The sequence below is a fragment of the Tamandua tetradactyla genome, chromosome 4 (genome assembly GCF_023851605.1).
Source record: "Tamandua tetradactyla isolate mTamTet1 chromosome 4, mTamTet1.pri, whole genome shotgun sequence".
NCBI classification, from domain to species: domain Eukaryota; kingdom Metazoa; phylum Chordata; class Mammalia; order Pilosa; family Myrmecophagidae; genus Tamandua; species Tamandua tetradactyla.
Genome location: NC_135330.1, coordinates 5,642,404 through 5,669,580, shown reverse-complemented (window position 1 = coordinate 5,669,580; position 27,177 = coordinate 5,642,404). Strand labels below are relative to the sequence as shown.

Genomic DNA, 27,177 nt, shown 5'->3' with positions numbered 1-27,177 from the left:
TGGAAGGAAAAGCTCAAATATGCTAACTGTGCACTAAGACAAAAGTGACTCATTGTCTTCTCTGTTTTCAACATCATCTACATTTCTCTGTTTTTATGATCTGAAAAAATATTTAAATGTTCTGCAAATTTTCAAAAGGAATCATTAATTTGATGCCACTGGAATTATTTAAATAGTAAAGCATCTAGTTGATTTTCCTCAGCATAACCCTGAGTTCTCATTACTCTGTCAAAACCATATTTCCTTCCCCAATTGAAAGATGCATCCTCAGGACATAGGTTCTTTCACTGGGTTTAACATTAGAACTTTTGGGATTGAATTGGACCTGCTATTTATAAGTCACCCCGTGGTATCTATAAGGCACTCCTTTGGTCTTTTAAGAGGCATTGTACCAATTAAGAACGTAGACTTCTGTTTAAATCCATGTTGCCATGTGTTCACTTGTATGACCTTAGGAAAATTATGTAAACTTTTGTGCCTCCATTTTTTGGTTTGGTTTAACATTATTATATAATGCAAAAGTTCCCATTTTAGCCACTTTGATGTGTACAACTCAAATGGTACTAATTACTTTCACATTATGCTACTAATGCCACCAAACTTTACCAAAACTTTATCACCCCAAACAGAAACTCTGTGCCCATTCAGCAATAGCTCCCCAACCTGCCTCTTCAATCCCTGTTAACCTGTAATCTACTTTCTATGTATTTAATTATTGTAGGTATTTCATATTAGTAAAATCATATAATATTGTCCTTTTCTGCCTGATTTATTTCACTCAAAATCTTATCTTCAAGGTCCATCTGTGTTGTAGCATGTGTGAGAACTTCATCCCTTGTTAGGCCTGTATAATATTCCATTGTGTGCATATACCACATTTTGTTTCTCCATTAGTCTGCATGGAACCTTGGGTTGCTCCTACCTTTTGGCTATTTATTGTAAACACTGCTGCCGAAGACACTGATGTACAAATAGCTGTTCGAGTCCCTGTTTTCAGCTCTTTGGGGTATATACCTAGAAGTCAGTTGCCAGGTCATATGGTAGTTCTACGTTTAACTTGTTGAGGAACAGCCAAACTGTTTTCCACAGTGGTTGCACCATTTTACAGCAGTGTATAAGGGTTCCTATTTCTCTGCATCTCATCAGCACTTGTTATTTTCCATTTTATAAATAATAGCCATTCCATGGTAATACATACCAAACTATGAAATCTGTTCTGTAGCAGCTTGTTGGAGTGTACTTTGAAAGTTGCTTTTTCCTTTTCTTTTTTTTGTATATATTTTTCACAATAAAAAAAAGAAAAAAAAATGCTAAAAATAGGCATTCCAGTAGGTGTAAAGTGGTACCTCATTGTGGTTTTGATTTGCATTTCCCTAATGCTAAGGATGTTGAACATCTGTTCATGTGCTTATTGGCCATTTGTATATTTTCTTTGGAGAAATGTCCTTTGCCTAGTTTTTAACTGGGTTGTTTATCTTCTTGTTGATATGTAGGAGTTCTTTATATATTCTAGATAGTAAATCTTCTTTACCAGATATGTGATTTGCAGCTATTTTCTCTTATTCTGTGGGCTGTCTTTTCACTTTCTTGATAATGTCCTTTGATACACAAGAGTAATTTTGTTAAGTCCAATTTATCTATTTTTTCTTTCATTGTTCATGTTTTTGGTGTCATATCTAAAACTCTATTCCCTAATATAAGATCCTGAAGATTTTCCCCTATGTTTTCTTGTAAGAATTTTCTAATTTTTAGCTCTTATATTTAGATCATTGATTCATTTTGAGTTAATTTTTGTATGTGGTGTCTGTGCCTCAGTTTTCTCAACTGTGAATTGGAGCTAATAATAGCTCCTTTGTACATGCCATGCCCCTTATCCCTCCCTCTCATTGAACAGTAGTATTTCAATCTACTTAATTTATTTTAACCTTTGTTCCCCCTGTTTTGTCTATATTTTTTACTCATCTGCCCATACTGTAGATAAAAACAGCATCGGACACAAGGTTTTCACAATCACACAGTTATATTGTAAAAGTTATATCATTATACAGTCATCTTCAAGAAACTTGGCTACTGGAACATAGCTCTTCAGTTTCAGGTATTTCCCTCTAGGCACTCCAATACACCATAAACTAAAATCTTTTCCTTTAACATGATACTCCCATGAGTGGTATATGCACAATACTGAGCACATGAAGAATCCCATTGGTTGCTTTTTTGTCCTATTTCTTCTTAATGGGAGAGAAAATAGGCCAGAGCTTCTTGGTTTGTTTTGTCTTGTCTTGTTTTGTTTGTTCATAAATCTGATGTTCAGTTCTAAGGTGCTGTTTTAGTTTACAGAAGCTTTCAGAATGCAATATACCAGAAACCGAATAGCTTTTGAAAAGGGGAATTTATTAAGTTGCAAGTTTACAGTTCTAAGGCTGTGAAAATGTCCAAATTAAGGCACCCACAAGAGGTTTCCTACACTCAAGAAAGGGCAAGGATGTTTGAGGTTTCTCTCTCAGCTTGGGAGGGTGCATGGCGACATCTGCTAGCTTTCTCTCCTGGCTTCTTATTTCATGAAGCTCTCTTCTTCATCTCCAAATGTCTCTCTGGTTGTGTGGACTCTGTTGGTTCTGGTTGCTCTGAAGCTTTTTCCAAAATGATTCCCTCTTAAAGGGCTCCAGTAAGCAATCTCATCTTTAATGGGTGGAGACACTTCTCCATTGAAACCTAGTCCAGTTACCAACCACAATTGGATGGGTCTTATCTCCATGGAGACAATCGGAAAGCTTCCACCCAGCAATATTGAACGAGGATTAAAGGACCTGGCTTTTTGGGTTACTTAATAACTTCAAACCAGCATAGGTGGGAACTTGGAAGAAGGAGCTAAATTTTTTAATAGGCAGTTATATTTGTAAGAAAATGTCACAGGGTAACCTTGATGGAACTAGTTATTTCCAAGGAAATATTGTATATCTTAATTCAGCTTTTCCCAGTGTCTGTTCTGTAAGAGATTTGTTTAGGGAGATATTGGTAGGTACTCCGTGAACAAAAAAGGAGGTTCTATATCAACTAAGTTTGGAAAACACTGTGTTCGGATGGGCCACAATGGCTCAGCAAGTAGAGTTCTCGCCTGCTGTGTGGAGATCCGGGTTTGATTCCCGGTGCCTGCCCATGCAAAAAAAAAAAAAAAGAGAGAAGACTGTATTCCTCTCTTGGAAAGGTACAGTTCAAATTAGCATGTTAAAGATTCTGAGAAACTCCAGAGTTAAGAAACCTATACGGCTTCTTTATTGTATTTTAATATAATATTTGGTGGCTGTAAAAGAACATATGTAATGTATAATTTTAAACATATAATAATATAATGAACACCCTTGAACCATTCATTTAACCCATGGACTAGAAAATTGTCAATATCCTGGATCTACCCACATGCTTCTCTCTTGTTATGCCCCCCCATGTCCTCAGAAGAGGTAAAAACTATCCTAAAATTTGTGGTTAATTATCTTTCTTGGGGGCCCCCAAGTACCCACCTCCAGTACTTTTATCACTTATCCATATATTTCTAAACAATAACTTATATTGTTTAGTTTTGTTTGTTTTTGAACTTTATAAAAAATGGTATATTTTTCGCTCAATATTGCTTCTAAAATTCATCTACATTGTTGCACATAACCTGGTTCATTGATTTTTCAGTGCTATGGACCATTCTAGTGTGTGACCACACCACAGTTTATTTCTCCATTTACCTGTCCATAGACATTTATGTTTTTTCTTATTTTTTTTTACTATTACAAACAGTACTACTGTGAACATTCTTACATATCTTCTGATGCATATATGCAAAAGTTTCTCTTAATTATACACCTAGGAATAGATATGAACACATTCAACTTTACAAAATAATTGCAGATTGTTTTCCGAATGGTTGTGCCAATTTACATTCCCATTATTGATACAAATTCCCTCCCACAAGGAAAAATCTGAGATAATGGGATGGTAGCCCATGACAAACTCTGGGATCTGTCCTGTAACTACTTGTTGAAGAGTGCTTTGAAAATTATTGCTCTTTTCTTTCTTTGCTTTGTGTATATGTTTTATTATACAATTTAAAAGTTTAAAAAAAAATTCCCTCCCACACTTTTTCTTTTTTTTTTAAGATTCCCTATTTTTTGCCAAATGGTATTATGCTTTTAAATTGCAAGTCCCCAATTACTGAGGTTTCTTCCTATTGGTTTATTGGTCTTCTTTATATATTCTGGATCCTAACCATGTATTAGTTATATGTTTTCTAAATATCGTTTCACAGTTTCTAGTTTGTCTTTTCACTTTTATAATGATTATTTTGATAAACAGAAGTTATCAGTTTTCAAAGAACCTACATTCGGTTTTACTGGTTTTCTCAATTGTTTTTGTCTTTTCTATTCATTTATCTCTGCTGTAAAAAGTTCTTCTTTTTAATGTACTCCAATTTATCATTCTTTTGTTTTATGATTAGTACTTTTAATATCTTAAGAAATTCTTACCACAAGATCAGAAAGAGAGTACCATAGTATTCTGTATCTTCTAAATGTTTTTAAATTTTGCTTTTCATTTTTAAGCAAATTAATTCATCTGGAATTTTAATTTTGTATAGGGCCTACAGTAGGGATTCAGTTTTTCTCTTTTCCCCCTTATCAATAGGCTATCATTGCAGATGGATTATCCCTCCTTTCCCCATTGATCTGCAACAACTGTACTGATTATATCATAGTTATATATACATAACAAGTTCTGGGATGTCCCTTCTGTTCCATTGGTCAGTTTGTCTATCCTTGTTGCAGTACCACACTGTCTTAATTAGTAAAGGTTTATTATGTCTGGATTTTGAGTAGTAGCAAAAATAATGGGTTTCTTTCATTCTTTATTTTAAAGAGAATGTTTCTAACATTTCATCATTAAGTGTGATGTTTGTGGTAGGTTTTTTATAGATGCCATTTGTCAGGTTAAGGAAGTTCCCTTCTAATCCTACTTTGCTAAAAATTTTTATCATAAATGAGCTATCATAGACCTTTTACCTTTTAATCTGTTGATGTGATAAATGACATAAGTTTTCTAATGTCAAACCAACCTTGCATTGCCGGAATAAAACCAAATTGTTCGTGGTATATTTTCTTTTTTTATGCCCTATTATTTCTGTTTGGTGATTTTTTTCATTTTTTAGGATTTTTGCAGCTTCATCCAAGAATACTGGCCTGTAATTTTTCTTATACTTTTGTCTAGTCTTGGTATCCAAATTATAATGATTTTACAAATGAGCTACTCTTTTGTTCTGTGGAAGCTTTTGTATAAAATTAGAGTGATATATTTATTGGAGGTCTGGGGAAACATTTGTAAATCACTTGGGCCTGGTTTTGGGGGAAGATTTTTAACAGTAGTTAAAATCAATTCAATTTCTCTAGTGGTTATAAGGTTATCTACGAATCTATGTCTTCTTGAATAGGTTTTATGTAAGTAAGTGTAAGTTATATCTTTTTAAGAATTTTTCATTTCTGTCTAATTTATCAAGTCTATTGGTATAATCACTCATTTTAAAATTCTGATATACATCTGTGGCAATATGTTCACTTTTTCATATTGTTTGTATGTGTGTGTGAATGTGTGCTTTCTACTTTTTTCATGATCATTCTAACCAGAAGTTTATTATTTATTAGTCTTGTCAGAGAACTAACATTTAACTTTGTTGGTTCTTTCTATTGTATTTTTGTTTACTGTTACATTGAATTTCTGCCCTTTGGGTTTATTTTCTTTTTTCTCTAACTTCATAAATTTGGCATGTGAAATTTATAGCATGTTTGGACCTGTTCTCCTGATATTAAATATGGTAAAAGAAAAATGTTGGCCAAAAAGTGAATGTTGATTTACTGACAACAAAGGAAAGATGAGCTTCCTCTTACTTTCCTACTATCTTAATCAGAAGAGAGATAAACCTTACAGTATGTTATTAGGTCTGAAATCCCTGATTCATGGCCTTTGAGACAAGATCTTTTTTTTTTTTAACTATTTTAGAGCATATCTCTTTCATAATGTCATCAGAACACCCTTTTTTTGTTTAAAAATTGGGGTGTATACATTCACAATCTGAAATCTTAATCTTTACCCTTTTTAGTTAGTTCATGTACTGAGGGCCCTAATTGACTTTTTAAAAACAATGGACTTTTTTAAATGCCATCTATTTTATTTTTTTACCCTTAATTATAAATGAACTTCAGAAAAAAAGGGGAAAAAAAGTCTCTAAAATGTGTTCCAAAAGGAGGTAATGATGATATAATAAATCAACTTTATTATGCATGTCAGATGCTAGGGATGGGACCAAAACTCCAAATATTTCTCAGCAACTACTTAAAACACACTTTCGAAATTTATCAACAATTGTTTGGAGCTAACAAACCAAGGAAACATCAACCCAGATTTCCAAGATAGGCTTCACAGCAGGGGACTGTGGCATCTCCCTTCCTACTGAGACTATTATGGTGAAGGAATGGCAAGAAGAAATGTGAGTCAAGGACATTGACAGAATATTATGATTATATTGTTTTGAGAGTAAGAGAAAGAACATTTTCTGAGTGGCTGCTTTATACATGGTAGGAGCAAAACAACAAAGATAAATAAGATGTCCCTATCTGCAGTGGTCCTGGGGTCTAGTGGGGGAGGAGACAAATCCATTTTTCTCAAATTAAGATGGATTAGTCCAGCGACCCAGAGGTACAAAATAAGCATGACACATCCTTTGGCGTGTTCATTTTCCTATAATTTGGGTAGATATGCAGGGGTAAAAAACTTATTTTAACATATTTTTCAGTTAAATTATTTATGTCAAAACTTAATAATATAAAATGATTATGCGTTTTTTAAACGAAGTACTAGACCTCAAAGAAACTTTGTGAGCTTTTGGACTGCACCCCCCAGGATTAATCAGTTCATTCTTTTCTCCTGTTAGTGGTCCTTAGGTATAAAAATTCAAGAAGTGTTAGTGTATGTAAGTTAGATAAAATAGTGTCTTAAATAGAAATGATTAATTCTGACAAAGTAATCAGGAAATGGTTCACAGAAGAAATGACATTTGAGCTAAGCCTTAAAGAATGTGTAGGATTTCCTTACAAAGAAAGGGCAGTCAAGGCTGAGGAAATAAGGATGAGAGAAGACTAAAATGTACAGCTTGTTTGAGAAATAATGAGGCTTTTTGATGGGTAAAGTGTACTTCCAGTGTGGAGCGAGATGGCCCGTGTCTGAGACTCCTAGTGTTTTCACACACAGACGCTAAACGCCAGTATTTTCTCTTGCTCCTGATAAAATTGCTGTTGGATATTTAGGAGAAGTTTAGCATGTTAGATGACATTTAGGCTGGGGTCTTAACCTCTTTAAAATAGAGGAATCTGAGTTCTGTAATCATTCAGCAAACACTTAATAGAGTAGAGTAGTCCTGTTAAAATGCGTGGTTCAGAACATATCACATCTGTGTGCAAACCCCCCGTGTTCCCATCTTGCTCAAAGTAAAAACCAAAATCCTTGCATGGACCTATCAGGCCCAACATGATCCCATTTTCAGGCTCCTTCCCCATCCCCCAGCTTAACCTCTCTGACCATCTCTTAGGACCCCAAGCCCTATTCACTTCCCATCAGCCACTCTAACCTCCTTTCTGTCTCTTGATCATACCGGGCTTAGTCCCTTTTACTCCCTCTCCCCTCTGCCGGGAAGCTTGCTCCCTTACCGAGGTTCAGATTGTAGTTTCAAATGTCACTTTCACAGTGTGGCCTTCCCTGACTCCAAGATTTAAAATTTTATACCACGGGGCGGTACAACAGTGGCTCAGTGGCAGAATTCTTGCCTGCCATGCCAGAAACCCGGGTTCAATTCCTGGAGCCTGCCCATGCCAAAAAAAAAAAAGAAAAATAGTTTCATACCACTAACAAACACCACCCTTAGTTCTCCACATCTGCCTTCTTTAAATCTGCTTCATTTTTCTCCATAGCATAGAGAAAACGCACCATCTAACATGCCATAGAGGGGCAGTGCAAGCCCCGTGGTTTTTAAGGCAGATTCTGAACCCAGCCTGCCCAGCCTGCCCGTGTCTGTGCCCCAGCTCTGTCACGTTCAAGCCCTAAGGTCTTCACTTCTCTGTGCTTCCGTTTCCATGTCTATAAAAAGGAACAGTTTCTATCTCATAGGTTGTTGTTAGGATTGATTAAGGTAATTGTGTCAAGTGCCGGCCTGTAGTAAGTGGTATATGTGTTCATTATTACCGTCCTTTGTTATTATTATATTTGACTTACTAATTGTATTTATTAACTTACTTCCTCCATTAGAATATTAATTCCATGAGGGCAGAGATTTTTTTTTCTACTTTATTTATTGCTTCTAGAACAGTGCCTAGGTCATCATACTCAGCACTCAATAAATATTAGTTGGTTGAATTATTGTTACCTCTGGAAAGGGTAATGGGAGGAAAATCTTTATTTGTGCTGTTTAAAACTTTTACAAAGGGAAAGTAATCCTCTGTACCTTGCCCTCTCAGAGAACTCAGAGGCTTATGGATGTGAAGCAAATAAATTACAACCCAGCATAAGTACATTTACAGGATATGCAGGGTAGACTGTGTAACACTGCGGGAAGGGCAGTGCAGTTAAGAAGAGCTTCTTGAAAAAGCTGGATTTTAAAAGATGCATGGTTCCACTCGGCAGTGTGGGGGAGGGAGGGAGCAGCCTTCTAGACAGAAGAATAAAATGTGCAAAAGCAAAGAGGCAGGAAACACAGTAGTGGCTCTGAAAACTAAGCAGAGGGACTAGAGAGGAGAGGTGAAAAGAGAGTCTGGAGTATTTTGAGGTATTAAAATTTCCATCCTGTATAATCTAGGAATGCCTAGAGTGTATAACAGTAGTGAAATGTACAATGTACAAATTTTAAAAATGTTTTTGCATGAGGAAGAATAAAGGAATGTCATTATTGCAGGGTGCTGAAAATAGATGTAATTAATATTTTAAAATGTCACCTAATGTGTGAGACTGAAGCAAAAAATGTTTATTTGTTACAAAATTTATATTTTGACTAGAGCATTTCCTAATATAACTTATGTAGATAGTTTGATTGAACATTATAAGTACTTGGAATCTCAGGTAGGACATGAGATTTTGTTGGTTTGTCCAGAGTGATGCCCTGATGAATCCCAGAGTGATTTGATCAGTGACTGGAAAAGTATTTGCAAGCCCCTTTCGGGGAATGGTGAGAGCAGGGAGAAATTCAACTTCCCCAAGTCAAATTCTTGATATTCTCACAAGCAGTGTGGACAACCAAAGCTATAGGCTGAGCCCCCAGTCTTGGGGTTTGTTCATATGAAACTTAACCCCACAAAGAATAGGTCAAGTCTACTTAAAATTTAGGCCTAAGAGTCGCCCCCAAGAGAGCCTCTTTTGTTGCTCAGATGTGGCCTCTCTCTCCAGCCAACACGATGAGCAGTCTCACCAGCCTCCCCTTGTCTACGTGGGACATGACTCCCAGGGGTGTGGACCTTCCTGGCAACGTGGGACAGAGATCCTGGAATGAGCTGAGACTCAGCATCAAGGGACTGAGAAAAACCCTAGAATGAGCTGAGAATTAACATCAAGGGATTGAGAAAACCTTCTCAACCAAAAGAGGGAAGAGTGAAATGAGACTAAGTGTCAATGGCTGAGAGATTCCAAACAGAGTTGAGAGGTTATCCTGGAGGTTATTCTTATGCATTAAGTAGATATCACCTTGTTGTTCAAGATGTAGTGGAGAGGCTGGAGGGAACTGCCTGAAAATGTAGAGCTGTGTTCCACTAGCCATGTTTCTTGAAGATGACTGAATAATGATATAGCTTTCACAGTGTGACTCTGTGAATGTGAAAACCTTGTGTCTGATGCTCCTTTTATCTACAAAAGAGTAGAACATATGGAATAAATATAAATAATAGGGGGAACAAATGTTAAAATAAATTTAGTTTGAAATGCTAGTGGTAAATGAAAGTGAGGGGTAAGGGGTATGGTATGTATAACTTTTTTTCTCTATTATCATTTTATTTCTTTTTCTATTGTCTTTTTATTTCTTTTTCTAAATCGATGCAAATGTTCTAAGAAATGATGAATATGCAACTATGTGATGATATTAAGAATTACTGATTATATATGTAGAATGGAATGATATCTTATTGTTTTGTTTGTTGTCAATTTTTTTAATTAATTAAAAAAAAATCAGGAAAAAAAATTTCCATCCTATCCTCCCTCACCCACTCCCATATTCACCATCTCTAGATAAATGTCTGGCTGCAATTAGGAGTTCATTACTCCATTAAAGCAAATATATTTGGGGGGGGTTCTCCTCATTATTTTACTACTTCCCAGAAGTTCCATTAATTTTAAAATTTTCAACTCTTCAGATTTCGTCCTAGATTCCCTTGGTGTTGGTAAACAGGAAACTTACATGTGATTTCTTTCTATGGAGTACAGTGAAAAAGGAGGAAGACGACTTTAATTAAATACAGCTTTGTTTAGGAATATAGTTCAGATGACTTTAGTAATTAAAATTTAATATCCATTGGTGTTGGTTTCTAATCCCTTATCAAATGACTTAAACGTGAAGAAATTTGCTTTTCAGTGTGTGACTGTAGACATTTTGAGGTTGATTTTTTTAAATCTCTGCTCAGGGTTTGAGGTTCTGCTTTTTCCTACCCACAGCCCTTCTATCCAGAGTAGGGAGAGTAACCCTGATGACAGCACAGACCTGGAAAGAGGCAGTTTCGGTCTCCCGTGTCAGTGCCTGGTCCCTGCTCTCCCTGGGTGGCCGTTGTGTGTGTCGGACTTCACCCCAGAAGGTGGGGGTGTAACAGGTGCTCCTCTGCACACCCGTCCCCGTGTGTGAGCATCACAGTGACGCTCAGTAAAATGTGTTCAATTGAATTGAATTAAATCATAATACCACAGGTGAAGGGGCTTTTTCAGTTCACATTTTAAGTGAGACTGAATTAAAACAAATCTAGAAAAGAAAAACCATTCTTATTTTGTTTATAAATATATTCTAAATTTGAGGTACAGCCACCAATATGTTTATCACTTTTAATTTTCTAAACATTCTGTGCAATGACTCGTCAAAGCCATCAAATACATACTTTTTAAAAAGTTGCAGTGGCACAAGGAAACAAAATTAGACATGGCAAATAATAGTGTTTTCTCTTTCAGTAGAAATGGGTCTTGTTGATATATAGAGGACATGAAAGTATATAGAGGACCTGTAGGTATAGCGACAGGAAAGTTACTCCTTTCCTTGGACATGTAGCAGAGTCTGAAGTGAATCTTACCAGGTAAATTCCTACAGGGCTTCCTGGCACATTGGTTTCATTCTTACTGGCAGTCACTCATCAGAGGCTTCTTATGTTGTCTTTCAATAGAGCATTGCCACCTTGGTCCTCATGCTTGTTTTCTGACCTCCAAGTGTCTCTAATCCAACTGGCCAAAAACCCAGCGCCTGTATTTTAATAAAGGGATAAATGAATTCAGCTTCAACTCCTTTCCCTCCACTTCGTATATTTTTTCTTTTCTAAAGGAATTCAGAATTTAAATCCTCCAGACCCAGGATCTTCCAGGTCTAAAGCTGTAAAAACAATCGTAATAATAAAGTACCTGGCCACTTTTCCGTCTCTGCATCTGCCACAGATCTGTCTCCTTCTGAGACTAGTCCTGATCACTTATAAATACCAACCAAATAAACTCTACACTATAGAGAAGTCTCTCTTGCCAGTGGGTCGCTTACATTTGTTCATTTATTCATTCAGCATAACTTGATTGGGTGTAAGCCTTTGTACTAAGCCCTGGAGATACAAGGCTGAAATAAGATTCAGTCCTACCCTAAGGAGCTCACAGTCTATTCAAGCACAATAGTGTGTGTGTATATATATATATATATATAACCTAATTAATAATAATAAAGCGATAATAGTAAAGGGCGTGATTAGTTCAGAAGGATTTGGAAGGCTTCACAGAAAAGGTGACTTTCGATCCTCAGCCTTAAAGGATGAAGGATTTTGTCAGGCAGAGATGGGGTAGTCTGTCATTTCAGACACAGGACACAGTAAGAGCAAGAGCATGGAGGTATGAAAGCTGATGGCATGTTTAGGGACCAGTGCATGGTTGGGCCCGGATGGCACACAGGCTGCAAAGAGGGAGATGGAACCAGACAAGTGAGAGGCAGTTTGCCTGGTGCTCTAGGCACAGACTCTGAGCCTGGGTTTGAACCTCAGCTAGGTTTCTTTGTTTTTAAAATGGGGATAAGAGTAGCATCTGCTTTGTAAGGACTTCAGACACACAGGGCTTAAGGCTTAAAAGAGTTAGAACAAAGAAAATACAATGAAAGTATTAGTTATTATTAGAACACATTATGACGGTCTTAAATTTTACTCTATATATCATTCTGTATGCAAAAGAAAAGTTTTAATGCAGAGGAGGGGAGGGGATGTCTTAGGATGTAATCTGTGTTTTAGAAAAGTAACTCTGGTGGCCAGTTTGGGGAGACTAGGGACACAATAAAAGTTCTGAGTTTCAGTTATATAGATAAGAGGTGATACAATCCTGAGTTAATATATTGGCCTTGCCCTTAAAATTATGGGTTCCTCATATTATCGACGGCCCTTTCCAACATGAAAAAGTTAGAACGGGCATAGCCCAAACACCCTTAAAGAGTGGGAGAAAGATCAAAGGTGATGGTGGAACTATACAGAGAAGGTCGGGTTTAACAAATGAGTATGAGTGCTGAATCATTAGACTGATATTTCTTTTAGTCCCCAGTACCTTAGAGCAGCTAGAAATAAAAACCTAAAATTGTGGAATTGTAACCCAAACCAAACTCTGAAATCAGTTCTACAACTAAGTATTATTGTGCTGTGCTTTGAAATTTATTACTTATTTGTATATCCGTTATTTTTCACACACACAAAAAAAGGAGGAGGATGTATATGACAGAGAAGAGACAGGATTTAACAAATGAGTATGATGCTGAATCATTATATTGATATTTCTGTTGGTCTCCAGTGTCTTGGAGCAGCTAGAAGAAAAAATGAAAAATCATGGAACTATAACCCATACCAAACTTTAAAATCTACTCTATAGCTAGTTGTTAAAACGTACTTGGAAATGTATTGCTTTTTTGTATATATGTTATATTTCAGAATACAAAAAAAGTTTTTTTTTTAATTACGGGTTTCTAACTAGAAATTCAAACTCAATATTAATATTCATCTTAACAAATTGTATGAGTTAAAGCCTAAAAAACATAGTGAGGAGGACCCTGGAGGAGAGTGCAGTTCTTCTCTCCTGGATGTTTTATGCTCAACTAATGCTTCTAATCTATACCCACTATCAGACCAGTACTTTTTTGCATACTATTCATGATATCTTTTCATCTAATTAGTCGTCATGAGCAAAATACTCTTATCTCTAAAGATGCTGTTTTTTTCCCTCCCTTTGAGTAACCTCAAAATTATCTGTCAGTTTCCTAGAGGAAGTTCTGGCTTCTGGACTGCACAGCCGAAGCAAGGAGAGCTCTCAAGTTACATCCCGGTCAGCCAGCAGGAGATGAGATGTCGATGGAGAGGAGGGGAGAATGGCACAGCTTCCCCTGTTCCCCGCTGCAGGCCTGCCTCACTGACCAGACGTGTTTGAGAGGAGCTTTGGGGTTTGTGCTTGTCATTATAACCCATCCCCGTAGCCTGCTGATTCCTGAATCGTTGGCACAGACACTGAGACTCCCAGTGATGAACTAAATAAGTCTGAGACCATCCCAGCTTACTTTTCTCATGGTTTCTTTACTGAATAAATGTATTCCTTATGTATGTGATAGCACAACCATTTCAGCTTCTGATGAATTTTGTTGAGCACTTAATTAAGAAAAGGGTTATCAGAGTCTAGAGTTTTAAAAAAGGGAAAAAGTCATTTTCTGCACATGCTACACTCCTCAATTTCCCCTCTCATCTCTTAACCCCTTTTACTTTTTATTGACTACATTCCTGCACAACTCATTTCTGAGAACTCGCCGTGTTTCTTGAGAGCCGTCAATAATTGTCTTCATATTGCAGTTTTCTGTGGCCCTGATAAACCATGTATGACTACAATAAAAAGCCATTTTGTGAAGAGATGAGTGATTTGTTTTTGTTTCTTTGGGGTTAACAGGCATTCATGAAGTAGGGCATGAGCTAGCTTTATACCAAACAAAAGAAGACACTGCCTCTATCCAAAGGATATTTAAAGTATGTCAAGACAAATAATAATTCTGGTGTCAATTTCACTTCGCTTGAAAACAGTGGAAAGTGATGGTATCATCACTGCTAGAAAATTAAGGAGTCTTCAGATCATCATAGCGAAAACTCCACAGCATAATCCCTCCCTAATTCTTTTATATTTTCCTTTTAGACTTTTCTTTTACCTGATTAATATTCTCTGGAGTCAGACAGGCTAAAATCAAATCTTCCCTCCACAACTACCAGCTCTGTGACTTTGGGGAAGCGACTTACCCTCACTGTGGCTCAGCCTTCTCATCCATAAGATGGATGCCTTCCATTTAATGAGACGATGATGAGATTAAATGCGATGATACATGTAAAGCACTTACAACACTGTTTACCACATAGGTAAATATCCAATAAAATTTGGCTAATAAAGTTGATTCTTTTCTCCAAGTTGGGGATTCAAAATCACTGCAAAATGATGGATTCCTGCCAGTTCTCCTGCTCCACTAATGAACAGTTCGACAGATCAAGGGAAGGAAAACCTGAAAGGTCATTCTATCCATTTCCCTTTTGGCCATCCCTCCCTGCTCTCAGCAGTTGTTCCTTTACCTTACACCAAGTCATGGGGCCCTAAGGCTTCTGTCCATATCACAGTTAGAGCTAAGACCCAAGTTCAAGTTCCTTTCTTTTACTTTTATGGGTCCCTTTGAGTACTTCTATTATTATTATTATTATTATTTTGTCTTTGAAACAGCCTGCAATATTTTAAACGCAGCATTTTACAAGGTATATAGTCTTTTCAAATGAACAGAAACCTCCTTCAAGCAGCATCACCTGTGCTTCCCTTCCCTTTTTTGGCAAGATAACTCTGAAGCATCACCTGTGCTTCCCTTCCCTTTTTTGGCAAGATAACTCTGAGTAGGGAGGAATAAGAACCGAGACTTTTCTCACACAATTCTCCTTCACATGTTTCCATTTTGCCTACTCAGCTAACATTATGAAGTCTAAGAAATGGGCTCTAGTGATGCCAGGACATGGCATTTCTTTATCAAAGTTCAAAGACGCAAATGTATTTTTATTTAAGATTTACAGAGCTAATTCCATTGTTACTGACTTAAAAAAAAATTTTTTTCCCTTTAAAAGCATTATTTTAAGGCCTCGTGCTTTTTAGTAACTTTCTTCCCATAGATTGACTTATCCTCGGCAAAACCTTTATATCCCACTTAGTCTACAAAAGCCAAGGATATTTATTTTAAGTTAAACAATTGTTTGCATAAGGATTTCCACCCAGTAAACTTGCAGGCAGCAATTCACAAATCCTTATCTCTGATAGCTCCCTTCTTCCTCCCTTAAGGGAAGTTACTTATAAAATACTCGGTTGAAGAGCAAAGCTCCCGGCAGTCCTGTCTTACCCACAGTGTTTAGGGAGGCAGCCCCATCCTGAGTCCTCCCCATTTCTAATCTCCACCTGCAAGAAAGATGAACTCGGGTTATTTCTGTGGTTTGTGTGTTTGGTGGTGTCAAGTTCACTGAGAAGACAGTGCTGGGAAGATGTGTCAAGGAGCTCACAAGTTCTTATTCTCAGATCTTCAGCACTGGCCTTTGGGAACAGTCCCCTCCTAGACTCCCATTCAAGTACTTCTGAGGTTTACCTGGTGGGAGGGAAGAACACACCAGGGGAAGAGTATGGCTCGTGGGGAGTGGGAAGCGGGGTGAGTGACAGGAGGAAGGAAGACAAAGTGAGGGAAGGTAGAGGCAAGATGGCAGGAGGAGGCAGTGCAGGTTATTGAAGAGGGGACAGGATAAGGGGCAGCGGCAGTAATGAGGGAGAGCCAGAGATTTATGTAACATCTTAAGGAGCAGACAGGCAGAGACGGTTCTGCAGCCCACATGCATCTGCTCTGGAATCTGAAAATTACTTTGGAGGATTTTTATTTTTTAGCAGTCCCTCTGCCTGATGTTCCACAAAGCTCCAGCTCCTGCCTCATGGCAGTGCCCAGGAGCCCAGTACCTTGCACACAGGAGGCACCCAAATATTTTTTAACTATATGAAAACTATTGGGAAAAGAAGATGGGGCAATGTCATGAATTACTTTTTTCCTATAAACCAGAATTTTTTAAACTATAAATCCAAACCATTCTTATGTGCCCGGCCAGCAAAGTCCTCAAGAGATCAGATAGGCTTGTCCCCTCACCAGTATATAAGGGCACTTTACTTCCGCAACTAGGAAGATATCCTGAAGTTTCTCTTTGTCTTTTCTTTTCTTTTTATCATTGTTTAAACAAGGAGGTGGGAAATAGAGAAGGATCGTGAAGAGGAGGAGATGGCTTGGGAATGTGGAGTGTGTGTGAAGCCTAATCAGTAGAAATCCATTTAGCCAGTAACTTGTTATGTAAACTTGGGCAAGTCAGATCATTTCCATGGCCTGTTTCCTCATTTTCCAAGTGGGAATAATACTTATTCTGTATACCTTACAAGGTGACACTCAAGATTTAAGACCAAGAGAGAATAGAGAGGGGACCCTCTTTCATTTGATGGATACCAGAAAAGGCTGAGGTATCCTAAACTACAAACTTGTTCAAAACTTCCTTTTATCTTAATAGATCTCCAGAAAAGGGGTTCTTCATTTTTCCCACTCCTCTTAATTATTGTGTGCCTACCATATACCATGTAATGTGCTTATTAGCTTATTGTTATTTTTAAATAAGCCCTAAACCGCAATACTTATATTTTCAAAAGTCATCTCAAATATTCCCTTAACTTTTTTTCTTGATGGGAATGGCAATTCGTCTCTCACCATTTACCATGTAGAGGAGCTGAGGCCAGAAGACATTCAGTGACTTGACCAAAGGCCATTGGTGGTGGTGAAACCAGTAACCAAACTCGGGTTTCCTGACTCCCCCTCTTCCCATTAAAAAAAAAAAAATTAAAATGAAGTTATAAACCGTAGTCCTCTAGGCTCTGGTATGGGAGGGATGGGCCCGCTGGGTCTGAGCGTTTCCCTCTGCCTTGGATCACTTTCCTCCGGTGAACTCCAGGGGGTGGACAGACTGCGATTTCACCCGGCAGTGCAACAGGAAGGGATTCCCAGGGAGAAGGTTTAAGCCTTGCTGGAGCTGATATTTAAAGCCACCTGGTATAATGGCAAACGGCTTGGGAGACAAAGTTCTACTCCTGCCGGCACTTCGGGTGTGTGCCTGTAAATCCCGCTGCCATTCCGACTGTCACTCTCCTTCCCTGTGAAATGGAGACCATAACACTCAGCTCCATACCTAGGGTGATTCTCGTGACGCTCCAAAAGGAAGCGCTTTGTAAACTGGAGGGAACGGGTATGGCCGTGAACTTCTCTCCCACCCGCACCGACACCCTGGGAAGATGAAACTCCCCCACACCCCTCCCCGGCCCCTGACCTGCCCAGGCCACCGCGTCCTCCTCTGCGCGGGGTGGGCTCCGGGGGCCGCTTCTCGGGCACACGCCCAGCCCTCCCGGCGCGCGCTCTCGTCCGTGTTTGTGCCTTGGGAGGAGGAGGGTCTGGGATGTGCTTCTCTCCGGTCTCCGGGTGTCTCGGCGCGGCCCCCGCCACCTGCTCCCGCTCCTCCGCCGCCGGCCCGGCCGGGCCGAGTCAGTCCACCCCCCCCCGCCCCCCGCCCCCGAGTCGGGTCCCAGCCCCCGGCGGCGCCCCCCGGGCCCGGCCCCTCCCCCCCGGGCGTCGGGAACAAAGGAGGGGCGGGGGCGCGGCGGGGCCCGGCGATTCGCCCTGCGTCCTGCACTCGCCGCGGCGGGGCGGGGGATGGCGCTGCGGGCGCGGGCCGGGCCGCCCACTGCGCGGGGCCGGGGCGGCGGGGCGGGCGGGCCGCGTGGGCGCCGCGTGGAGGGCGCGCGGGGCGGGGGGCGGGCGCGCGGGGGGCCGGCCTTCCGTGCACGCCGAGCCGCCGAGGGGCGAGCCCGCGAGCGGGAGGAGCGGCCGCGCCGGGGGCGCCTCCGACAGCCTCCCCCGGGGAAGGGGCCCCGCGCCGCGGCCTGCGCCCCCCGACGCGGCCCCCCGCGCGCGCGCGGCCCCCGGGGCACCATGAAGAAGAACCATCCCACCAAGCGGGTGAGTGCGCGCCGGCTCCGCCACCGCCGCGGACTTGGTGCCCGGAGGACCCCGGCCCCGTCGGGGCTGCGAGCCGCGGGCAGGGCCTGCGCGACCCCCCGGCCACCCCGGCCCCCGGTGGGGATGCGCCCGGCCCCGCGGCGGGGAGCCAGCGGGGGCTTTTGTCTGCGGGCTGGGCCGGGCTGGGGGGTCACTTGGTGTAGTTCCCGCGCCCCACCCCCGCCCCCACCCCCCCGGGCCGCTCACCGCGCGCTGCGGGGCCCGGAGACAATGAGAACCCAGACCCCAGGCCGCTCCCCGGCGCTGCCGGAGCGGGGGCCGGACGCCGGCAGCCACCTCCCCTCGGGCCCGGCCCGGCCCCCCGCAGTTGTGTATCTGGGGCGGGGGCGCGATGGGGAGGGAGCGCCTCGGAGTGGGCGCCTCCTAAGTGGGGGGCGAGGCCGCGGCTCCCCGGCCCCAGCCCCCGGCGGGGCGCCCGCGAGACCGGAGGGCGGACCTGAGGCCGGGGAGAGGGGGACCGCGAAGGAGAAGAAAGCAGCGGCCGCCTCATCGTCTGCTTCTCGTCTCGCCCCCGGGACAGGGGCCTCCGGACGGAAACCATCAGTCTGCACCGCCCGAGAAGGCCGGCTGGGTTCGGAAATTCTGCGGGAAAGGCATTTTCAGGGAGATTTGGAAAAACCGCTATGTGGTGCTGAAAGGGGACCAGCTCTACATCTCCGAAAAGGAGGTAGGTGCCCTTCCCCCTCTTAGCACCCCGATGCCCTCGTATTCCCCACTGGAGTGCCCCACCAGGGGCTCATCTGCTCTAGTTGCAGCCCCCCACTACGCCCCCACTTGGTCCCAAAAGCAAGTTCAGCGGTGGGGTCAGTCTCTACTCCCTGCATCTGCAAGAAAAGGTCACACTCTGCTAAGTCCTGAGTTTGAATTAGAACTTGAGTGTGCCTCTTAGTTCATGTCTTTTTTCTCTGCAAATATCTTCCTGATAACAATGATAAACCCCCTCTCAAGTTGTCCAAAAAATTCTAAGTGCCCTCTGCTTCCGTCTCCCCTGTCCGGGCCTCTGGCTGCTCACAGGATCCTCCCCCCACCCCCCTTGGGCTGTGGCTGCTGAAACACTGTGTACAGCTTAGCCCCCACCTCTCCCTGTCCCCTCGGGGCCACCACAGGTCCTGCCGGCCCACCCTGAATGGCGGCAGAGAACCAAACACACGGCCAGCCCTGAGTCAGTCTCACACGCTTTGGGGTAGTGTTTGTGAGTGGCGGGCAGTTGTTTCTGTTAAAACCAATGCCTCTAACTTGCATGCTCCTTCTCCCCAGCCCGACTCCACTTAAAAAAAAAAAAAAAAGGAACTCACTCCCCACCCCCTTCCTGCCACCCCCCAGTTTGAGCCAGAAGGAGGAGGAATGAAGTTTTCAATCCCGCGTGGCCCTGGGTGGCTCTGGCCCTGAGTTAAGATGCTTGCACACGGACTCAGAACCCGGGCGTCGGATCAGGCTGTCGCTGCTTTGGTCCCTGCCTCCTGGGATCAGCAGCCTGTAGTGAGAGTGGGAAATCAAAGTTGCCCCCTCCCCCTCCCCCGAGACAGAGGCCATCCATTCCCCACCGCTGGCCTCTGGGCGGGCGCCAGGATGCTGTCCTGTGCCCCTGTTGGAGGCTGGTCCTCTCCCAGACTCCATGGGAGGGCCAACCGGGAGTGCCCCCAAAAGAGTTCTCACCTCTTTTGCTCCCTGTACTAGAGGACTCTCATTCAGTACGTTGTATTTAGGTAAATAGTTCCTTTTATGGTATTGGAACAGACACGGATGCAGTCTAAGAGAAAGTCCTCGACTGAAAAGAGCATCTACTGGGGTGACCAGGGAAGAGCTGTGCCAGGCCTAGAGATCCCTCTTTAGATTGTTGACTAAGCCGGGAACTGGGTGAAGGGGAGTCAGGGGAAAGAGGGCTTGGACGGGACGGTTTCGTTTTAAGCGTCACCTCCACCCAGTCACAGATCCTAAAGGTTTTCTCCACGATTTTCTGGCTTTCCTAAAACAAGTTTAAAAAAAAAAAAAAGAAGAAGAAAGAAAGAAAAACAAATAGCAAGTGTCAAAGAATATCTCCCATCTTCCCTGAACTTCATAATGGCCGGAAACTTAGTGAGCAAACAGGGAGGACTTCCCACACGTCAGAGGAGTACGTGGGAACAGTGAAGGGGAAGAAGGCACAAGACCTTTCATTCTAGTTTGTATTTGTCCAAAAAGCATGATTGACCCTTGCTTGTAGAGGAGAATGGCGCAGAGGCAGGGGAAATGCTGGTGTGACCTCGGCTCAGCCCAGGCTATGAGCCCAGTGAGTCAGGAGCACCTGACGGTCATGGGGCTGGCTGCCCGGGGGAAGGGGCCGGGGAAAAGGGACAGGCTTACTGCTGTCACTCTTTTTGGGCTGCTTGCCTTGCTGCAGAGGGCCTTGGTGGAAAGGGAAACTGGGCTTTATTTACCCCACTTCCTAAATGCTCCTGATCCAACGGATTGAAGAGTCTTAAATGTTTATAATTTACACGTCAAGCAACGAAAAAATTCCTCATCCTTACCCCTGGACTTTGCACCAATCTTTTTTGTTACTTCTCTTCATAAAAGCAGGGTTTCCCACCGCTGCTTTCTCTCTCTTGTTAATAGAGGCAGGGCCGTGGTCACGGGGCTGATGTATAGAAGTGACCAAGACCTTGGGCAGACTTGGTGGAAAAGGAAGTTGGCAGGCTGGGTGCTCTCCCTTCTTGTAGACTAAAGACAAAGAATCGGGGAAAAGGAAGGGCTAACTTTGGAAGAGGAGCAATTATAAATGCATCTTTGGGAATTAGGTGAGGGGGTGGAGAGGGTGTGTGTGTGTGTGTGTGCGCACGCGCGTGTATAGAGGACAGAATACAGGGAACCAGGCTCCTGACCTTGGGCACTGAGGTGTACCTGTCTTTCTGTTTGCTTCGCCTGCCTCCTACCCCTGCCCTCCCAAGGGCTCATTTATGTCCATGTCCGCTGTTCCCCCGAGCTCCTTATCATCCTGTCCCCAAGCCAGCACCTCCCCTCCCTTCCCTTCCCCTAAGGAAAACAGAACAGTAACTCTCTTCCCCTGGCGACATACACACACCCAGCACTTTCCTCTCCAGGATTTCTGGTCTCTACTGATAGTCTCAGCTCTGGGGAAGGAGGAGGGGCGATGCCTCATCCTATATCCCTGCCCCATGTTTCTGGGAATTGTTGTAGGACACCCTTTGCCAACATCTTGTCCCCTTCCCACCCATAATCCCCCAAGGCCACACGTCTCTTCCCAGCCCCAGGCCAGGGAGCCCAGGGAAGAGGAGCGCCCGGGAGGAGCCAGGCCAGGACAAATGGAGGTGGACGTCTGAGCAGCTGTGAAGCTGAAAGGGGCTGTGAGCTGACCTGTCCTGTGTCTGCCACAGCCCCCTGGGTCCAGCGGCCATGCGGAAGGACAGGCAGATTCAAGACTGTAGATGGGCTGGGAGTGGAGGAGAGAACTACTTCTCCACTTGAAGGTCCAGGAGAACAAACGATTCTGACATCAGAGCTGGGAAAGTGGGGGCTCTTCTTGTGGGAGAATTCTAGTCGGGAGTGGTGGATGCCTTCCAAGAAAGGCAAGGAGCTGTTTTTATCTGCTGTTTAGTTCCTAACGAGACAAGTGCTGCTGCTTTTCATCCCAGGAAAACGTGACCAGCTCATTCCCAGATTCTTCCAGCCCTGGGCCCAAGGAGGAGAGGGCAGACAGGTTTTCTAACCACAGACTGCTCCATTTTTGTTGGTGACTAAGTCTTGTCTCTCTGACACTGGTCCTTGCAAGCCAAAATGAATCATGAAGCACAGCTGTAGAGCACCAGGGCTACGGAGAACACCTTAGGGAGAGGAGGAGAACTCCGAGAGGAAGTTCATGTGAGCCTTTGGAGGAAGAGTCATGGAATTTGCTTTGCGAGGTTCACAAAAGTGTGGTTGGGGTGAAGGCTGTGGATAGAATTGTGGTCTCTGATTAGACCTTCAGCAAGTGAGCAAGGGCCAAAAGTTGGATGGAGCTTCCAAGATTAGCGCGGAGTGCAGCACAGGGAGTACAGCAGGAGGGGGTAAGTTTAGACGTAAGGAAGGGGAATTAGGCTCGAAACTGGAGCAATTCCAAGTCTGAAATTTAGTCCTCCAGGGACAGTATAAGTACATTTTGCCTAGAGATAGGTGAATACATTAAATGGCTTTTCAAGACTAAGGAGTCAAAGTTAGGTTGACAAAGTGTCTTGGAGAGAGTCGGGACAGGTAGGGTCTGCAGTGGTATTTTTCAGCCTGTCAGAACAAACTGCTACCCAGGGGGCTGTAGTTCCTATGGGGACTCAGCTTCTGAAATGAGGCTCTTTATACTAGTGTATGTCAGAAGAGGAAGGAATAGGGCTGGGCGAGAAAGCCACCTGGCAAGCATGAGCCTAGGGGGCCAGAGGCAGCCCTTCCTCCCTCCACACTACCGGGGTACGCCCTGCCTTCACCTCCTGCCTTGTAGCTATGTCCTTGTGAAGGCAGGGAGGTCACGGCTGAGGTTCAAGGGGTTAAACAGAACCTCCTTTAGGGGTCAGCATTCAGGGGCGGTCCCAGTCCTGCTTCGCACCCCACCCTGGCCCTTCACGGCCGGACCTTTGGGTGCCTTGGTGGGCACAGGGCTGAGTAATTCTGTCCTCGCCTCACCCCCAACCCTTCCCTAGGTAAAAGATGAGAAGAATACCCAGGAGGTATTTGACCTGAGTGACTATGAGAAGTGTGAAGAGCTCCGGAAACCCAGGAGCAGGAGCAAGAGAAGTCACAGCAAGTTCACCCTCGCCCACTGCAGACAGCCCGGCGACACGGTATGCTCCCGCCACCCTGCCGGGCACCAAGGGGCTCGGGGGACAAGGGAGAGCCTGCCCCCCGCAGGCTGCCCACCACCCCCCCCCCAGCCCTCCTGGCTCAAGGGTACTGAATTACTCCCCCCTTCCCAGCTTCTGACATTTAACCTAGGAATACTGTGGCCATTTCCTTCTCCAAACAAGCCAGCCTTTAGACTGTCCAGCCACAGAGATCACCTCCCTCCTTCCGTCTCCCTCTCACACGCACACACATACACACACGCATGCACATCTCTTGGAGGAAAACCACAGGCCCCTGTCCCCGATGGGTGGTTGATTTCTGAATCCTCCTTGTCTGAGGGGCGCAGGGAGGCTGTCCTGTCATTCTGTTTCTTCTCTGTGTTAGAACCCATCCTTTACCAAACCTCCTCAAGTTATTTCCAGCCCCGTACTTAAATTCAAACCCTTAGCACTTCTTGGTCATTTCTAAAGCAGCCTCTGTGCTCTGAGCATTTTGCAGGAGTAGAGGCTGGGTTTCCTTAAGTTATGGATAATTCCAGAAGAGAATCCTGCTCCTTCCAGGAACTGCATTGAAAATGAGAGTATAATTTCTTACTTCCTCGCTGTCAAGGTGAGACACCAACTCTAAAGAGAATCTCCCCTCACAGGCACCCAACCTCATCTTCCTGGCTGTGAGTCCGGAGGAGAAGGAATCATGGGTCAATGCCCTCAGCTCTGCCATCATCCGTGCCAAGAACCGCATCCTGGATGAGGTCAGGGAGCTCGTGGCGGGCTGAGGGGACGGGGCACGAGAGAGCAGCTGTGACTTAGAGTGTGAGGATTATTGCAAGGGCTGTACCCTCTCCGCCACCAGTCTACTTCTACCTTGGCTCCCGCTCCTTTCTGCTGCCTCCCCTTCCCCCACTTTGGGGTGCAGGGAGCAGCCTTGGGTGTATGGAAGGTTCTCCTGCACATCTAGGAAATCCTTTGCCTGTAGGGTTTGCTTGGAAGCAGTTAATGGGGTGGGTTTGTTTCTGGGTCCAGACACGTTGGTGTGGGGGGTGCTGGGTTGGGACAGAGTCTTGAAAAGCCTGCATGCCTCACAGTGCATCTCTCTAGGTCACCGTTGAGGAGGACAGCTGTCTTGCCCATCCCACTCGAGACAGAGCAAAAATTCAGCACTCCCGCCGCCCCCCCCACCCGGGGTCACCTCATGGCCGTGGTATGTGACGCCGGAAGGGCCCATTCCACCCAGTCCACCCTAAACTGTAGCTCAGAACAGACCCTGGGAGAGGGCTAGGAGGTGCCCCCATCTCGCTCCAGCCTGATTCCTCTAAATTTGAAGTCTTTACTGAGCAGCGCCCCCTCCATAAATGTATCGTTTTTGGGGAGAAATGAAACCTGCAGTGAAAAGTAAAAGAGCCAAATCAGTATTATAGGAGTTGCAGCCTGGAGGCTGGCTGTCCTGGGGAGGTAACGGCAAGGGCTGCAGGGAATCAGGGAAAGGACCACAGTGAGCCTCTGAAACATGGAAAGTAGGAGATTCTTTCCCTGGTCCAAGCCCATCATTGAAAGGCCAGAGGCTTTGGGGCCAGACAGAACCTGAGTGTGAATCCAGGTTTGCAATTCACTACTTTCGTGGATTCCTAAAGCTGCTCGGCCCCAGCTCTGAAATGGGGTGATGGTCAGGCCTGCAGAGATGAGCTACTGGGACAAACCATGGAAGCAGCTTATGCCTAAGTCCATAGTGCGGTGCTGAATGCCCTTATCATTGCTTTTAATTACAATATTCTGGAAAATAGGCAAACAAGCTTTATTGTAAGGCAAGAGCTCCTGAATCCCAGTTAGCAGAGGGGGGCGAGCCATGGGGCTGGGAGGCCGTGCGGGGCCAAAGCAGGTGCTCTGGAGCCCATCACACCCACGCAAAAAGCAGAAAATACGAGAAAAAAGCAGGGCAGGTCACATTAGGATTAGGTCACAGAAGAGTGAAAGAAAAAGCTAAGTTCAAATCACTGTCAGAGGAGTGAGAGCTAGCAAGGAGAGGGGAAGTAGAGGAGTGAGGGGTCTCCCATTCGGGGAGGGACTCCTGAGGGAGAAAATGTGTCTTTGGGGCAGGTGTCCCTGAACTCCCCACTGACCTTCACCCTGGCAGGCTTCCACCTCTACCTCGGACGGGATGCTGACCTTGGACCTGATCCAGGAGGAAGAGCCGGCCCCTGAGGGCCCGGCGTCCTGGGCCGAGAGCTTCCGCGTGGACCTGGACAAGTCGGCGGCCCAGCTGGCGGGCAGTCGGCGGAGGGCGGACTCGGACCGCGTCCGGCCAGGCCCCGACCGCACAGGCAGTCTCCCCCGGCCTTGGCAAAAGCCAGATAAGGGGGCTCCCTACACGCCCCAGGCGCCCAAGAAGCTGACGCCCCCGGAGAAGGGCCGCTGCGCCTCCCTGGAGGAGATCCTGTCCCAGCGGGACGCTGCCCCGCCCCGCGCCCTCCCGCTGCGGCCCGAGGACCCCCCGGCCCCCACCCCAGCCCACCCGGGCCAGCTGGCCCGCATCCAGGACCTGGTGGCCAGGAAACTGGAGAAGACTCAGGAGCTGCTGGCAGAGGTTCAGGGCCTGGGAGACGGGAAGCGGAAGGCCAGGGATCCCCCCCGGTCCCCTCCTGACTCCGCGTCGGAGCAGCTGCTGCTGGAGACCCAGAGGCTGCTGGGGGAGGCGTCGTCGAACTGGAGCCAGGCAAAGAGGGTGCTGCAGGAGGTCAGGGAGCTGAGGGACCTGTACAGACAGATGGACCCGCAGGCCCCGGACTCCCAGCTCAGACACAGCGCCCAGCACAGCCAGTACCGGAAGAGCCTGATGTGAGGGGACTGGCCGACGCACTGGGGCTGGGCAGACGCTTTTCTCCAAGTGTCGTAGGACAAAGCTTTTTTTATTTACCTCAGTCAACAAAAGAAAACAAACACACATCTGTTGCTCTTGCTGAAGCCTGGTCCTCCTGTAGCCGGTCTTTCCCGCCGCACCTCCCCACCCCTTCTCTCTCTCTCTCTCTCAGGCCTGACCCGCTTAGACCTGAGGCCCCCGTGGCGGTTTTCTGAAACGTTGGCTTGGATGGGGGGGTGGATAACGGCACAGAGACCCTCGCCCACCTCCCGCAGCGCGCTGGGGTGGGGGTCGCTGCTGCTCCCACGCGCATGCGCAGCTTCTATGTTGGGGGGGCCTCCTTTCCCACTCCAGGTTTTCAGTCGGGGTGGGGGCGGTCAGTCCACCTCCAGCCCCGGGGACGTGGAGACCAGTGCCATCTGCCCATGCCCACGGGAGAAGTGAAATTCACGCCCGCCCCGAGGAGGGGTTGTGGAATCCACACCTCCCCAGCCTGGCCTGGCTCCCCGCGCATGGCAGTCCCCCTGATGGAGGGGGAAGTGCCGGGCTGTTCTCAACTCGGAGAGTTTCTTCCCTTCCCCTCCATGTCCTTCTCCACTCGGTGGAGAGAGACAGCCCCGGGGTGAGATTGGTGAGCGTTATTTTTTTAGGGGCCCCCCCACGAGGGAACTAGGGACGCTGAGCTCACAGAAGCGCTGAACTCAGAATGAAACTGATCTGTGACGCGAGCCTGGCATGAGATGAAGGGGAAAACCAAACCTGCGTCCAGGTTCCTCTTTTGGCCAAGTGAGGGTTTCCGGTGGCCTCGCCCTCTTCTTCAAACCTCTTTTCTTCCTAACTTAAGAAAAGCGTCTCTGGGCCCACCCACCACCCTTCTGACTAGCTGGAGGCGGGGAGCTGCTGTGCTCCCTCGGTCCGTGTCTGGGACGCAGCTCACAGTACTTTGCTGTTTCCTCTGAAGTTTCTAAGATGAGGTTCTGGAACAAAGATGAGATCCAGAGAAGAGCTGTGGAGGCAAACTATGAGTGATTTTTGGAAAGAAGGGAACAGAGTACAACCTCATGACTCAAGTAAATGAAGTGGGGTAAAAAAAGCCCTTTGATGTA

At 45.2% G+C, this 27,177-nt stretch overlaps 3 protein-coding genes and 1 long non-coding RNA gene across 8 annotated transcripts in view; 2 read left to right on the top strand and 2 right to left on the bottom strand.

The window, feature by feature from the left end:
• The window catches only part of VPS45 (vacuolar protein sorting 45 homolog), an 85,592-nt gene extending 71,412 nt beyond the window's left edge, over window positions 1-14,180 (top strand). The window contains exon 15 of the mRNA XM_077156170.1: window positions 13,522-14,180. Coding sequence (XP_077012285.1) covers window positions 13,522-13,609 — 88 coding nt within the window. The 3' untranslated portion in view covers window positions 13,610-14,180. The remainder of the gene's footprint in view (window positions 1-13,521) is intronic.
• On the bottom strand, window positions 1,870-23,269 carry LOC143679832 (uncharacterized). 5 transcript variants are annotated; one of them, XR_013173961.1, is made up of 10 exons: window positions 21,767-23,269; window positions 20,923-21,112; window positions 20,069-20,378; window positions 18,849-19,886; window positions 17,667-17,770; window positions 17,054-17,493; window positions 15,825-15,907; window positions 15,668-15,723; window positions 11,337-11,503; window positions 1,872-3,150 (listed from the first exon to the last, which is right to left on the bottom strand). XR_013173961.1 is itself a non-coding variant. In XM_077156172.1 (7 exons), the coding sequence occupies exons 4-7, from the start codon at window positions 18,951-18,953 to the stop codon at window positions 11,397-11,399; spliced, it is 372 nt and encodes a 123-aa protein (XP_077012287.1). In that variant the 5' UTR covers window positions 18,954-19,886; window positions 20,069-20,378; window positions 20,923-21,112; window positions 21,767-23,269; the 3' UTR covers window positions 11,023-11,396. The 5 variants fall into 5 exon arrangements, 1 of the variants encoding a protein (XP_077012287.1); XR_013173960.1 differs by having other exon boundaries at window positions 1,870-3,150; window positions 11,337-15,723; XR_013173962.1 differs by having other exon boundaries at window positions 1,870-3,150; window positions 11,337-15,723; window positions 17,390-17,493.
• On the top strand, window positions 18,285-26,175 carry PLEKHO1 (pleckstrin homology domain containing O1). The gene is given in 7 exon segments (XM_077156171.1): window positions 18,285-18,352; window positions 18,933-19,079; window positions 23,077-23,217; window positions 23,865-23,969; window positions 24,316-24,387; window positions 24,389-24,418; window positions 25,349-26,175. Coding segments are annotated over 7 exon segments (1,227 nt in total). The 5' UTR covers window positions 18,285-18,325; the 3' UTR covers window positions 26,054-26,175.
• On the bottom strand, window positions 23,276-25,159 carry LOC143679833 (uncharacterized). Its single transcript, XR_013173963.1, has 3 exons — window positions 24,799-25,159; window positions 24,082-24,597; window positions 23,276-23,989 (listed from the first exon to the last, which is right to left on the bottom strand). It is a non-coding gene; the product is annotated as an uncharacterized LOC143679833 (long non-coding RNA).
• Window positions 26,176-27,177: the final 1,002 nt, after the last annotated feature.